Here is a 16,422-nt window from a genome sequence, read left to right as displayed (position 1 = left end):
GCATCAAGCAAACATGATGAAAGATCATTGACATACAAAAGGAAAAGCAAGGGTCCCAAAACCGAGCCTTGGGGAACCCCTTTATTAACGTGGCGAATGCTCGAAGTCTTTCCATTCATAGAAACAAACTGAAACCTGCAACTCAAATATGACATGATAAGTTTACATGCTGAATAAGAAAAATTAAATTGATATCTAAGTTTCTCAATCAACGTGAAATGGTTAACAGAATTGAAGGCTTTCGTCAAGTCTAAAGAAACCAACACACCAGAACTCCCATGATTCAAATGGCCCCTAACATAATCAGTGAGATGTAGCACCAGTGCTGTAGCGCTATGACCCTCTCTAAAGCCAAACTGTCCATCAAAAATCCGTATAGAACTTTGCGCCAATATCTGTTCCTTCATGAGGTGTTCGCAAATCTTGGACAAAACAGGCAGTATAGAAATCGGTCGCAAGTCTTCGGGGCTATATACCACTCCACCTTTAGGTATAGGTACCACGCGGGCTGTCTTCCATGATGCAGGAAACTTTGACGTTGTCAAAATCCTATTTACCAAATGCAAGATTAAATCCGATATATAAGGAAATAAAATGCGTAAAAATTCAATGGACATGCCATCCACCCCAATAGATTTCGATTTCACCTTAGCCAAAGCAATAGCAATATCTTGAAAACCTACACATCTAAATGAAAACGAATTATCCGAATCCGTAAATAGACTGACATCAGTTAACCCATCAACACCTGAATCTGTCGAAGTTCCATCAACGAAATAATTATTCACAGCGTCAACATCACCATCATACAACATTTCATCCTCACCTAGACATCCCGAACCTCGCAGTACACGCCATAACCCATTGGAATCTAAACGAGCAAAATTTCTAGAAAAAAACTTCCACCTTTCTCTACGCATCACTGATTTCGCCTTGTTACGATATCTACAATAGATTTTCCATTTGTCACTACTGGGATCATGTTGAAAGGATCGAAATGCTAAATCCCGAAGAGACTTAGCATATACTATGTCATTTGATTTCATCCAGTCGTCACCTATGTATCGAATCCTTCTTCTAACAATCGGAACAAACATGAACAGATCACATATTAGTGATGAAATAATATCGCATTCACTGTCAGCATCCAAACCATCTAATGCATGTGGGTCAAAGTCATACAAGTAATGCAGTAGTCCGTCCCAGTCAATACCTTGGTAATCATAATACTCAACAAACTCTTCAACATGCCTAATACTAATATCAAATGACGCAAATAACATTGCGTGATCAGAAATTGACGGACATTGCAACTGATCAGAATAACGAACAGAGCAGTTACTGATCAACATAAGGTCAAGCAGCGAAAAAGTACCATGGGCCAGATCGAAGTGCGTAGGCTTACAGTTGTGCAATACCGACAAATTAAGACGTGAACAAACTGTTCGTAACAAAATTGACTTAGAGGGATCAAACATATTGCAGTTAAAATCACCCACAACAATTAAACTTGAATAATTCATAAAAAGGTCATGATGTACCTCTTCAAATGTTTCCAGATCACAAGGAGGAGGCAAGTATACTACTCCAAATAAGAATTTGACATCACCAGAAGAAAATTCAAGAAAAAGCGACTCACACTTTCCTAGCAGGGACGATGTAAATACAACCTTGTACTTGAGTTTCCTAGATACATATATACAAACTCCCCCTCCTCTTGTATTCCTTCGATCGTTCCTCACTAGTTTGTACCCAGATATAGAGACAGCACGTGTCGGAACATCAAGTTTAAGCCAGGTCTCAGATATCGCAATAATATCCAAACCAGAATCCTTCAAAATACACTTAAGTTCATCAAGTTTCGTAGAGTGGGGGGAAGGCCTTATGCTCCTGCAATTCCAATGAGCTACATTCAAACTACCAAATTCGTAACACTGTAAATTCGATTTCAAATACGTATTGTTGCTAACCACCGGACCCATATTATAATTAAAAGACATCAAATGTAGCAAAAGTAATTATAGGGGGGAGCCAAGTAGAATCAAAAAAGACAAAGTAACTCAAAATCATACACCTTAAATTCATATATTCCATACAATAATTCACAGCTGATCGTTATTCAAATACGAGATCAAAAATACTTCGCTTAAGGTAATAAAGTCAACAATATCTAGTTCATGATTAAAAGCCAGTGAAAAAAATAATTATAAATATGAGTATAAGTATACGGAAAAATAGAAGTATAATAAGATTGTGCATATACATGCCTACACTGAATAAAAAAGAACATTTTTATAACATAGACATATGGTTTACTAAGGTATAATCAATATTGAAAACTGAAAAAAAATGTCTGTGTCAGTGTAGAACTAGTATAAGCACATCGAAGAAATAATTGGAATTTTAATCTACATATTTACAATCATTTTTGGGTCCCATTTGTTTCGCGAAGAAAAAGTTCACACTCAACAGCATCTCGAATTACTTCTTTTCCATCAGCCAGTACCAGTTTAGCTTTCAATCTGTCTGTATTTAAAATTTTAAATCGCGTTATTACTTTTAGCTGGCGTAGCTTTATGCACGTCAAATTCAGGGAATAAGCAGCAGGAGATAAGTGGTCGTTGAGGTAAACTCTACTAGTTATGTCACTTCCTTGTTCAGTAACTATATCAGAAACTTTGAGAGTACGGGTTTTAAAATACTCCTTCATAATAGCATCTCTTATCTTCGGATTAATGAACTTCACCAAAACCTTCTTTCCTTTATTAATGTAAAATGTTTCAGTTATGTCTCTTCTATCCACAGCGACTTTGTAGAATGAGCCAATTGCAACAATAGCAGCTTCAAGATTAGTTAACCCTCCAGGTAAACCACAGATTACAATGTCATGACGGTTGAGTCTCCTATGGAGAATATTATTTTCAGCCCGCAGTGAAGCAATTTCTACACACATTTTAGACTCTATTTGCGTTACTCGTTGGTTACATTTAGCAATGTCAGCCTTCATTTCGGAAAGACATGAGTCCATTTTTGCCTTAATTTCTTCTAATGAGGCATTTATCGAGCTTTGGTCTGCATTGCGAGTAGTTATAACATTATCCAATTTCCTATTTACTTCTCGAAACTGCTCCATGACGTCACTCTCCCTGATACTTCTTTCTGCACCTTCACATGAGGCACATATATAAACACAAGATGGAATGGTTTTAATTACCAACAGGTCCTTATCACTAATCTTTGCGCAAGATCCATGTACCCATTTCGAGCAGCCATTGCATTGGATACAGATTTGAGTTTTAGTGATAGTTGAATCACATAATCCACATTTGGTAGGCATTTTGGCAAAAATATTGGCAATTGAGGTTATGTCACCAACAAATGGAGAGTCAGACAAGCAGCCTCAGCAACAACAACTTCAGAAAAAAGTACAAACAGCAACAGCGTGTGACAAGGATCTTGTCTTCAACAATGATAGTTTTTTTTATTAAAGATGTATATAAAATTTATTTTCCGCTGCACAAAAAGTGGTAGACAATTATCAAATAACTTTATAAACGAAGTTTAAGCCAAAAAAACTTTATAAACGATCAGCTGCAATAAAATGCACGTCTATTCAGGCATAGAGTTGCCAGATTTTCTATAGACAATTTTGTCAAAATATTATTTCTATAGAAAATTTTGTTAAAATTTCATTTCTATAGAAAATTTTGTCAAAATTTTATTTCTATAGAAAATTTTGTCAAAATTTTATTTCTATAGACAATTTTGTCAAAATTTTATTTTCTATAGACAATTTTTCAAAATTATATTTCTATAGAAAATTTTCCCAATATTTTATTTCTATAGAAAATTTGGTCAAAATTTTATTTCTAGAGGAAAGTTGTTAAGTACCTCTTAGTTGCGGAGGAATATTTTGCAAAATCTACCAAAACATCAAAAATTCTACCAATCTACCGAACAGTAAAAAATCTACAATTTTTGGTAGAATTCTACTAACTGTGGCAAAAGTGTATGTAATGCAACAATGTAAAGCGCTATATGTTCTTAATTTTACTCAATTTGGAATGGCTTCGCATCGGAGACTGGCCACTTGAAAGTGTAAGTGAAGCAACTGTTTGGCTCTATCCAGTTGCTAGTGCATTGGTCAGCTCTTTCACTTTTTGGAAGTTTCTACTACTATGACGTGGATTTCGATCTGGCCATCACTTTTCTTTTTCTACAACTTTTTGAACTTTATATTACGGAATACATGGTTCATATACTGAATTTGGACGACAAGCGCCCTAGTGAAATCATTCCAGAGCAGTGTTTATGCAGCGCAAGACAAAGAAGTTTCTGAGTTAATTCGAGACAATCAAGTCAAAAAGTCAAAACATGGACTACACCTGTCGATAGAGCTCCGAAGAAGTCGAAGGTATCTGGTCCAATTGGAATGTGAACTACTATCTCAGGATATGATTCTTTGTTTTATTACCAAACATAAAAAAATTTCAAACTTAAAAAAATATCAATCCGATATGGAAATTGAGGCATTTTTATTCTGGCTAAAAAAATAATCAGGACTTTGTTGAAAAAGGGCTTAGTCGACTTTTAATTGTAATGATGATATTCCTTTCGATTTTGATGACTCGATGTATTTAGTTGTGTAGAAATTTGTGGGCCACAAAGTATTCCGCCTTGAATCTGCAAAATATGAGGTCAGATTTAAATATGACGCAGGCTAACCTTTCGTGATATATTTTGAAAGGGAAAATATACTTAGAGGTTTTCCGACTTATATCCAAATTCAATAAAGTTATTTCTTGTACAAAAACAAGCACACGTACCAAAATTTAGAAAATTCCTATAAGAATTGTGAACAACAATTAGATGGACAGACAGAAAGATGAGATGATTCTGATCAATATGGGACTGTGACGAATACTTTTCGACAGGCATATCAAAGTTTTATCGTCATCACACAAGGCTCTATATAATTCAATCTTAAGAAATACAATTTTGAGATCATTTTGTATAGAAATAAAAAAATGAGAAAATTTTCTATATTTTCAGAAATGCTCTTAAAAAACGAAAACTGTCTTAAGCATCTACTTGGCTCTCAGAATCAATAAATATGTCTTTGGAAGAACTTTTTATGCCATTTATGGAGACCAATAAATGTTTACTTTGTCTTCGAAAAACTATCGATTAGGAGACAATACTAACATTTTTTAAATTAATATTTATTTATGTATGTCTGATATGCTTATTCCTTTTACTAAAACTCTACCCATTTCCATTTCTTTACAGCATTGTAGAACGTGGAGAATCTGAATGTGGCGATCTTATCGAGGCTCACAAGAAATGCATGAGAGAGCAAGGATTCAACATATAAACAAAATAACATTTAGGAATTAATTTAAATAGTAGAAAATATTCAAAAATATTACCTCTACTGTAGTAATACGGCACCCTTGTAATCCCTTAAATTAGTTCCTGCAAAACCAAATTTCAAAGAATCTGATCAAAATGTAGTCATTACATGGTAATTAATTCTCTAACTCAAAGGAACAACAAAAACTTAATTTATTCTTAAAATTTAATTTGTTATTGTTTAAAAAAATAAAAAACAAAAAATGTGAAAATACATTACAAAATAATGTCTAAAAATAATCGAAACAATCTATTCTCATATATATTTTAAGGTTTGTAAACCAACAGCACAAGCCATATACATGGTTATAACAAACATGGTGGCAAATGCTATAACTCGTGAAGGTTGTGGTACTGGATAGAATGCATAGACCAAAGTGTGTAGAATACGGGCCACAGCAGCCACACGGAAAAGATTACATGCCAATGTAGGATTTGGATTGGTGCAGATATAGGCTAAGGCCATGGTGAAATATGGCAAAATATTTTCCATATCATTACGATGGGCTCTGAAAACAATCAAGATTATACCACACAGATTCTTAAATAAGTGCAACACACATTTTATCTTACCTTCGTACTCTCTCAACATGGGGATCGTTAAATTGAACTTCAATGTTTTTAAAGAAGAGATCCTCTTGGTTGGGGAAAACCTAAAATTGTAACAAGGTAATTTTCATCAATAGAAACTTTTTGCAGTAGTTAGTTGAAGTATAATTTTTGAATATTGAATATTTGTGATTGAAATAATGGGAAAATGTTCTCTACCTTTCTGAGAAATCTTTGTGGCATGAGACCCAAAATCTGTAAAAATGTGAAATGAAGTAGTATAATTTATATTCCATTGCAAACATTAATGTTATAATCATATATTTAAGTAGCAAGATGAAGTATAGAAGATTATATTGAGAAGCCTACAAACAGGAAGCCCTTTGGTTAGGTTAGGTTGGATATAGTGGCTGTCCATTATTTTAAGTTCGCCTCTTTTTTATAGCCGAATCCGAACAGCGTTTCGCATTGCAGTGAAACTACTTAGAGAAGTTTTAGTAACCAGTTTTGTCAACACCATTACTGAGAAGGGATAATTCATCGTTGACAATTTATTTGGTGTTTGGTCGAAATTGTTATTGAATCCATGACCCTTTGTATGCAAGGCGGGTATGCTAACAATTGCACCACAGTGGCTTCCTTTGGTTACTTTGTTCAGATTGTAAACGATGACTCCACTTCAAATACTACACATCCATTTGAACTTTCCTCATTTTGAGAAGAATTTTCATAAATTCTTTTTATACCCTACACTAAAGGATATCCTTCTGAATATAATACATCGAAATATGTCCATAATGATAAATTGTAAATAGTAATTAGTTACGACACAAACCAGACAATTTTAACGCGCATCGAGTTTCCCAGCAAAAAAAGCGTTGCAAAAAAAGTAATGAAAATGTTCTTTTTGGATCCGGAAGTGGTGCAAAATTGACGCAGAAGCGATGAATTTAACATGGGCTTGTCATAGGACGGAAGTCCTCCATTTCAACAGCCGTTGCACTGAATTTTTATCACTTCTTTAGGTGTGATCCGAATTCAATGTTTTGAATGTAAATTAAAAAATTCAGTTATATTTTATAAAATAAATAATTTTTATAATTTTTTATAATTTTTAATGGATTCTAACGCTTGTCGGAAACATTTGACCTCAAATATTTTAAAAAATTCACAATTTTTTCAGATTGGATTTATCATTTTCGTAAACAAAATTTAAATGAGTTGTACCATTTTATGAATTCTTACTCTGTTTTTAACCTATTTAAAACAAAAAAGTTAAAATTATCCATTTAAAGTATGAAAAAACCAAGTTATAAAAAATTGAATTAAAAGAGTTTCCTGGGTAGTTAAAATAAAGAACATCATTGAGAGTACATCTTCTGGAAGTGCTTTTAAAGTTGTGCCTTTGGAAGAACTTCCAAATTTTTTTGCTGGGAATTGTTAATATAGCAATGCTAAGGGGAACAAAGAATGGCTACATGAACTTTGACTAGTTTTGACCAGCAATACATTGACAACGTTGGCAGATTCCATTCCTTTAAAATTCTGCCCTGTCCATAGTTTGGTATCAGGAGAAAATCCGCGACGATTATTTCCCTGGTATATGGCTACTATATTCAATGCCAATCCAAAAATTTGCATTTTGTAGAATTTAATGGGAAAGTACAAACAACGATGGATTCATGTACAGAAAGATTGTCCACTTTGCAATTCTGTCATGTAGTCTTATTTTTTGTTCGTTCAACATACAACGAGGTAAGTAGCGTATAGGGTCCAAAAGCGACACCGGTTAATCGGATTCAATTACGCAAACCGAAACCGGATAGTGAAAAAAATGGCATTTTCGGTTAAAGGTGGGTACTAAGTTCGTGTTTAGCTGCTAAAATAAAAAATAAATCTTCAAAAACAGATTAAAGTTATATTTTCTTGTTGCAAATTTTATACATGTTGGGAAATTATCCAATGCAGAAATTGAAAATGTTTATTTTCTGTGAAATGACTAATTAAAGGGAAGTAATCGTGCAAAAGTGGCCAATTTAGCGCGATAATGCCAACTTAATGGCCTTAACCGCGAAAATAGGTATTTGTATTTCAATGAAACTTCTACCTACTTCGTCATATGATTCCTCCGAAAGTCGAAAACCAACCAGAAGATGAAAACCAACTGACTACTTACAACACTTTTACTTAGTAGCACAAAATAATCTTTGACTACACGAACTACAATATGTAGACTACGTTACAAAAACAATTTGATATATGTATTTAAATCTAAATCTGAACTGATTTCACCCGAATTTGGCACGCATAGCTACTATGCTAATTCTACTCCCTGTGCAAATTTCAATTAAATTGGAGTAAAAGATTGGCCACTGTGACCATATGAGTGTAAATCGGGCGAACGATATATATGGGAGCTATATCTAAATCTGAACCGATTTCAATAAAATTTGGCACACTTGACTACACTACTAATTGTACTCCTACTGCAAAATTATGGGAGATATATCTAAATCTGAACCGATTTCAACCAAATTTAGCACTCATAGCTACAATGCTAATTCTACTCCCTGTGCAAATTTCAATTAAATCGGAGTAAAAGATTGCGGGTTGTGGTCATATAAGTGTAAATCGGGCGAACGTTATATATGGGAGCTATATCTAAATCTGGGGGCTAATCACGGCATTCGATATCGAATTCATAATCGTATCGAAAAAATTGTCGATGCGATTAAAAGTTTGGATCACGGCATTTGATCGAAATTTGATGCAATTTCTCTAGCATTGCCAACAGCAAAAGACGAAGCAAAACAAAATGAAATGACAAAATTAAATTAGCGGCACAAAATAGAAAGTATAAAAAAATACATGTTTTTGAAGATTTCAAAGTAAAAAGTAAATTGTATTGCTTATATCTTATGGACCCGTATCTCTTTTTACATTCCTCCGAATTCCTTCCTAATTGGAGGATGAGATGAATACAAAATAATTCGGCGACAAATAAGGAATAAAAGTGCACATTGTTATTGGTGTAAGTACATGGGTTTGAAATGGTCACCTTAGGAGGCTCAATGGACGATTTCGGCTGACGAAGGAGGCGTTCAAATGGAAAATAATTTTTGGTGGCATGTCAACGTCAATTCTATCGCTTTATAATTGTCTGTCGTCTTAAAACTTTTTGCCTTCATCATTCATTATTCTTACAAGGCGGCCCAGATGCGTTATGTTATCATGGAATGATACGGTAATTGGTTAATCACAATCTCTTCAATATCGATCTAGCATGTGTACTAGCTAGGATGCTCGCTCCAGAACTCGACTATGACCAATTTTTGTTTAAATTTTATTGGAGTTGCATTAGTCCTAAATATTCAAAATATGTTCATTATATGTAAATTTACTACAAATTACCAACAATTCGAACTAAAACTAATATATTTACTATTCCTATATGGCGAAAACAATTTAAAAAAAAGTGAAAAATGTTTTACGATTGCAATTCACCAATCGAAAAAATTGTCGATCAAAAAAACTCGATATCGACTCCCGTGATCCGAAAAATTTAGATTTCGATCAAAAGTTCTCGATATCGAATGCCGTGATTAGCCCCCTGAACCGATTTCAATAAAATTTGGCACACTTGACCACACTACTAATTATACTCCTACTGCAAAATTTCAACCAAATTTTGGTGAAACTCTGGCTTCTGGGACCGTATTAGTCCATATCGGGCGAAAGATATATATGGGAGCTATATCTAAATCTGAACCGATTTCAATAAAATTTGGCACACTTGACTATAGTGCTAATTGTTCTTCTTCTGCAAAATTTTAAGCAAATTAGGGTAAAACTCTGGCTTCTGGGGCCATATAAGTCCACATCGGGCGAAATATATATATGGGAGCTATATCTAAATCTGAACCGATTTCTTCCAAAATCAATAGGGTTCTATTCTCAGCCAAAACACATACTTGTGCCAAATTTTAAGTCGATTGGACTAAAACTGCGACCTAGACTTTGATTACAAAAATGTGTTCACGGACAGACGGACATGGCTATATCGACTCAGGAGCCTACCTTGAGCATTTGTGCCAAAGACACCATGTGTCTATCTCGTCTCATTCTGGGTGTTGCAAACATATGCACTAACTTATAATACCCTGCTCCACTGTGTGGTGCAGGGTATAAATATCGGATATTTAAATTGCAAATACTTCACAAATCTGTATTTACGATTTATAGCTCGATACACTGAAAAAATATTTACGTGATATTAAAGATTTTGCAACCTAAATTTTAGGATGCGAAATTAACAAAATATTAAGGACAAATTTCTTTAAAATAATGAAATTTTAATTAAAACAAAGTTTATAATCTTTGCTTCAAATTTTTTTTTCATTTAATTTAGGACACACATTTTGCAAATTTGAGTCCCTCCGTTATAGTCGCATGTCTTTGAAATAAGGCTAATTTTACTTAAAGTAAAGAAACACATTTTTGATTTAAAGAAATTGTCCTTAAATTAACTGAAATATTGAAACTTTAGATTTAAGATAAAAACGCTTCAAATATAGGCTAAGACTTATTTTGAGGATTTAGCGTCTTTGGTTTAAAGTTTTTTTTTTTTTTGGAATTAGGAATAATTTAGTTTTTTAAACTGACATTTGTTTGTACGTGAGTACCTTTATTAATAAACCGCGAAAAGTGGATGAAAATTTGATAAATGAGATCTGTATCTTAATTTTAATTTTATTGGTCCTAGATTAAAAGCCAAATAGGTCGCTAAAAAATGTCTTTATTTTAAAGAAGCCTCATCTTTGGCTCGGAATCAATACCAAAATCCTTAAAGGAAGGTCACAATCTTTGGATCCAAGTAAACTTTTTTTGAGTATATATAACAGGTTGGCTGATAAGTCCCCGGTCTGACACCTATATGGCGTCGTGTCAAAATTTTACGTCTGTAAATCAATTAGTTTGTGAGATAGAGCGTCTTTTGTGAAGCAACTTTTGTTATTGTGAAAAAAAATGGAAAAAAAAGAAATTTAGTGCTTTGATAAAATACTGTTTTCTGAAGGGAAAAAAATACGGCGGAAGCAAAAACTTGGCTTGATAATGAGTTTCCGGACTCTGCTCCAGGGAAATCAACAATAATTGATTGGTGTGCAAAATTCAAGCGTGGTGAAATGAGCACGGAGGACGGTGAACGCAGTGGACGCCCGAAAGAGGAGGTTACCGACGAAAACGTCAAAAAAATCCACAAAATGGTTTTGAATGACCGTAAAATGAAGTTGATCGAGATAGCGGAGGCCTTAAAGATATCAAAGGAACGTGTTGGTCATATCATTCATCAATATTTGGATATGCGGAAGCTCCGTGCAAAATGGGTGCCGCGCGAGCTCACATTTGACCAAAAACAACAACGTGTTGATGATTCTGAGCGGTCTTTGCAGCTGTTAACTCGTTACACCCGAGTTTTTCCGTCGGTATGTGACAATGGATGAAACATGACTCCATTACTACACTCCTGAGTCCAATCGACAGTCGGCTGAGTGGACAGCGACCGGTGAACCGTCTACGAAGCGTGGAAAGACCCAAAAGTCCGCTGGCAAAGTGATGGCCTCTGTTTTTTTGGGATGCGCATGGAATAATTTTTATCGGTTATCTTGAGAAGGGAAAAACCATCAACAGTGACTATTATATGGCGTTATTGGAGCGTTTGAAGGTCGAAATCGCGGCAAAACGGCCCCATATGAAGAAGAAAAAAGTGTTGTTCCACCAAGACAACGCACCGTGCCACAAGTCATTGAGAACGATGGCAAAAATTCATGAATTGGGCTTCGAATTGCTTCCCCACCCACCGTATACTCCAGATCTGGCCCCAGCGACTTTTTCTTGTTCTCAGACCTCAAAAGGATGCTCGCAGGGGAAAAATTTGGCTGCAATGAAGAGGTGATCGCCGAAACTGAGGCCTATTTTGAGGCAAAACCGAAGGAGTATTGTATCAAAATGGTATCAAAAAATTGGAAGGCCGTTATAATCGTTGTATTGCTCTTGAAGGGAACTATGTTGAATAATAAAAACGAATTTTGACAAAAAAATGCGTTTTTCTTTGTTAGATCGGTAAGTTTGAATCATTGAATCATAGTAAAAATTTTATTTCCATTCCTTGTGCACACTTTTAAGTAAATCGGTGGGAAATTTTGATCTACGGTAGTCATATGACTGTAAATCGGACGATAGATATATATGGGAGCTATATCTAAATCTGAACCGATTTTAACCAAATTCGGTATGCATATTTATCATGTTAGTTCTACTCCTTGAGCAAAATTTTACGCAACTCGGGGTAAATCTTTGACCTCTAGGGCCATAGGAGTGTAAATCGTGTGAAACCTATATATGGGAGCTATATCTAAATCTAAACCGATTTCAACCAAATTCGGTATGTATATTTATAATGTTAATTCTACTCCCTGTGTAAAATTTCACGTAACTCGGAGTAAAACTTTGGCCTCTGGGGCCATAGGAGTGTAAATCGGGCGAAAGCCATATGCGAGCTATATCAGCATAATTTACGAGACTCACAAAATATTCAATTATACGAAATTGGAAGAATATCGGTTGATAAATATGTCATTTATGACCAGATCGGTTATAAATATATATGGCAGCTATATCTAAATCTGAACCGATTTTTCCAAAATCAATAGAGATCGTCTTTGAGCCGAAAAAGAACCCTATGCCAAATTTTAGGACGATCGGACTTAAACTGCGAGCTGGACTTTGCACACAAAAATACATCAACAGACAGACAGACGGACAGACAGACAAACTTATTATACCCTGTATCACAGTAGTGGTGATGTGCATAAAAATTAGAGACAATCGTTAAATCACTTTTCATAAATACGGAGGAGCAACTTTCATCCGATTCGGTTGAAATTTGATACGTGATGTCAGTATACACTCTGTAACAACCATGTAAAAAATCGTCTATATCGGGTCCATAATTATTTGCAACCCCCATATAAACTGAACTGCTAACCGGAGACTCTTGGAAGAACGGATTTCATCCGATTCGGTTGAAATTTGATCCTCTAATTGCCATACCGGTGATAATTACTCATAGACTCCTCTATATGAACCGATCTTGCACTAAACTACATAGATATTTAATCTGTCTTTTTTCTCAAATAGACACCATGTAGACTCATTTATAGCGCTTTATTTTGTTGTATGGATGTTTCTTCAGCAATACAAATTATAGATTCAAATAAAGATCGTTGTCTAAATAAACTCTCGTACTGGGCTTAAAAATATTACTTTCTCCCTATGACAAGTCCATGTAAAATTCATAGCTTCTGAGTCAACTTTCGGACCAAAACGAACATTTTCTTTGCTTTTTTAGCTAAGTTTTTTATACCCTCCACCATAGGATGGGGGTATATTAACTTTGTCATTCCGTTTGTAACACATCGAAATATTGCTCTAAGACCCCATAAAATATATATATTCTGGGTCGTGGTGAACTTCTGAGTCGATCTGAGCATGTCCGTCCGTCCATCTGTTGAAATCACGCTAAGTTCCGAACGAAACAAGCTATCGACTTGAAACTTTGCACAATCAATTGTTATTGATGTAGGTCGGATGGTATTGCAAATGGGCCATATCGCTCCACTTTTACGTATAGCCCCCATATAAACGGACTCCCAAATTTGGCTTGCGGGGACTCTAAGAGAAGCAAACTTCATCCGATCCAGCTGAAATTTGTTACATGGTGTCAGCATATGATCTCTAACAACCATGAAAAAATTGGTCCACATCGATCCATAATTATATATAGCCCCATATAAACAAATCCCCCGATTTGGCTTGCGGAGCCTCTAAGAAAAGCAAATTTCATCCGATCCGGTTGAAATTTGGTACATGGTGTTAGTATATGGTCTCTAATGACCATGCAAAAAATGGTCCACATCGGTCCATAATTATATATAGCCCCCATATAAACCGATCACCAGATCTGACCTCCGGAGCCTCATCTGATACAGTTCAAATTTGGTACGTGATGTTAATATATCTTATGGCCTCAAACACCCATGCAAAAATTGGTCGAAATCGGTTCATAATTATATATAGCCCCCATATAAACCGATCCCCAGAATTGACCTCCGGAGCACCTTGGAAAAGAAAAAGTCATCCGATTCGGTTGAAATTTTGTACGTGATGTTAGTATATGGTATCCAACAACTATGCAGGAATTGGTTCATATCAGTCCATAATTATATATAGCCCCCATATAAACCGATCCCCAGATTTGACCTCCGGAGCTTCAGGATGAGCAAAATTTATCCGATTCGGTCGAAATTTGGTACGTGGTGTTAGTATATGATCTCTACCAACCATGCAGGAATTGGTCCATATCGGTCCATAATTATATGTAGCCCATATAAACCGATCCACAGATTTGACCTCCGAAGCCCCATGGAAGAGCAAAGTTCACCTTAGCCGGTTGAAATTTGGTACGTGGTGTTAGTATATGGTCTCTAACAACCATGCAAAAATTGTTCCAAACCGATCCCCAGATTTGACCTCCAGAGCTCTTGGAGGAGCAAAATTCATCCATCCGGTTGAAATTTGGTACGTGGTGTTAGTATATGATCTCTACCAACCACGCAGAAATTGGTCCATATCGGTCCATAATTATATGTAGCCCATATAAACCGATCCACAGATTTTACCTCCGGAGCCCCATGGAAGAGCAAAGTTCATCTTATCCGTTTGAAATTTGGTACGTGGTGTTAGCATATGGTCTCTAACAACTATGCAAAAATTGGTCCATACCGGTCTTAATTATATATAACCCCCATTTAAACTAGAGGTGTGCACGCACGAATCACGAAAATTTTCGTGAGTCACGTGCGTTTTCGTGCGTGAGTGTGCGTGAGTACAATTTATCTTTTCGTGAGTGAGATTGAGTCCTACCAAAAAATATCGTGCGTGAGCGTGAGTAAACTATTACTCACGTGCACACCTCTAATTTAAACCGATCCCCAGATTTGACTCACGGAACCTCTTGGAGGAGCAAAATTCATCCGATCCTCTTGAAATTCGGTACGTTATGTTAGTATATGATCTCTAACAACCATGCAAAACTTGGTCTATATCGGTCCATAATTTTATATAGCTCCCATATAAAGCGATCCCCTCTTGGAGGAGCAAAATTTATCCTTTGCGGTTGAAATTTGGTACGTGGTGTTAGTATAGCCTCAATATAAACCGACCTCCGGAGCCTCTGGGAGGAGCAAATTTTATTTGATCCGGTTGAAATATATATATGGCCTCAAACACCCATGCAAAAATTGTTCCATATCGGTCCACAATTATATATGGCCCCCGTTTAAACTGATCTCCAGATTTGACCTCCGGAGCCTCTTGGAGGAGTAAATTTCATCCGATTCGGTTGAAATTTTGTATGTTGTGCAAGATTAGTCCATATCGGCCCATAATTATATATAGCCCCCAGATAAACCAAACCCCAATCACACAAAAATTTGTCCATATCAGTTCGTAATTGTATATAGCCCCCACATAAAGCGACCCCCATATTTTACTTCTTGCTCTCTAGTCTATTTCTTGTAAAGATGCCTAATTTTTGTAGAATCACTTAACCATAAAGACAAAAGGACCTCATTGAAAACTTTATTGACTTTTGGCCAAGAAAACAACTTTTTATCAGAGAAATGCGTCTTCTATGCTAAGCAAAATTCGCCTCACGATAATATTTTTGTCAGTGTAGTTGTTTTCCAAATTTTGAAAAATTCGATAAGTTGACGTTTTAATTCTGATTACAATTCCTAATTTGTTAACAAAAATTGAATTTGCACTTTCGACATTTCAATTTTTATCGGGTTATAAAATCGGTTAATCGAACTGAAAAGAATATCAGACATCGAATAGACGAATTTAATATTTAGGCCAGTTGACTTTAACCTTTCGACTTTTGTATCTCTAGTAGCACCCTTAAGCTGCTACATAGATTTTATTGTGCCAAATACCCATCTTACCTTATTGCGGAAGCGCTGCAATGCTGTCAGTAAAGACATCAACAACATTTTAACAACCAAAACACTGGTCCATAGTAAAAAACAACAAAATACTGGATTTTCAAGGCTTAACAAAGATAGACCTCCAGCACCATTAGATGATTTTGCATTATGCATTGATGAACTATCTGCACTTTCGGAAATTATTTTTGCCGTTTCCATTTTTGTATTTATTTCCGAAACAACAAATTCTGCGTTTTCTTTTTGTTTTGATAAGTTAATTATGCCAAATCTATTTAGAATAGAATTAATTCTAAACACCTTTTTGCAATTCACAAATTTTGTATTTTTCTTATGTTGGAGATGCTATAGAATCTGCGACTTGATCGAGAATGACAATTCACTTTGAAATTCGAAG

At 35.4% G+C, this 16,422-nt stretch overlaps 2 protein-coding genes across 4 annotated transcripts in view; one reads left to right on the top strand and one right to left on the bottom strand.

Moving 5' to 3' along the window:
* Window positions 1–5,652, top strand: part of Cox17 (Cytochrome c oxidase copper chaperone COX17) — an 18,260-nt gene extending 12,608 nt beyond the window's left edge. The window contains exon 3 of the mRNA XM_075298395.1: window positions 5,290–5,652. Coding sequence (XP_075154510.1) covers window positions 5,290–5,374 — 85 coding nt within the window. The 3' untranslated portion in view covers window positions 5,375–5,652. The remainder of the gene's footprint in view (window positions 1–5,289) is intronic.
* Window positions 5,565–16,422, bottom strand: LOC142228088 (microsomal glutathione S-transferase 1). Of its 3 annotated transcripts, none has more exons than XM_075298392.1 (4): window positions 16,026–16,422; window positions 6,181–6,216; window positions 5,986–6,065; window positions 5,565–5,921 (listed from the first exon to the last, which is right to left on the bottom strand). In XM_075298392.1, exons 1-4 carry the CDS (start codon window positions 16,224–16,226, stop codon window positions 5,669–5,671), a joined length of 570 nt encoding a protein of 189 aa, XP_075154507.1. In that variant the 5' UTR covers window positions 16,227–16,422; the 3' UTR covers window positions 5,565–5,668. The 3 variants fall into 3 exon arrangements, with proteins under 3 accessions (XP_075154507.1, XP_075154509.1, XP_075154508.1); XM_075298394.1 differs by lacking the exon at window positions 16,026–16,422 and adding an exon at window positions 7,471–7,626; XM_075298393.1 differs by lacking the exon at window positions 6,181–6,216 and having other exon boundaries at window positions 16,026–16,420.

This window comes from Haematobia irritans, chromosome 3 (genome assembly GCF_050003625.1).
Source record: "Haematobia irritans isolate KBUSLIRL chromosome 3, ASM5000362v1, whole genome shotgun sequence".
Classification (NCBI taxonomy): domain Eukaryota; kingdom Metazoa; phylum Arthropoda; class Insecta; order Diptera; family Muscidae; genus Haematobia; species Haematobia irritans.
This window is presented reverse-complemented; position numbering and strand designations above follow the sequence as displayed.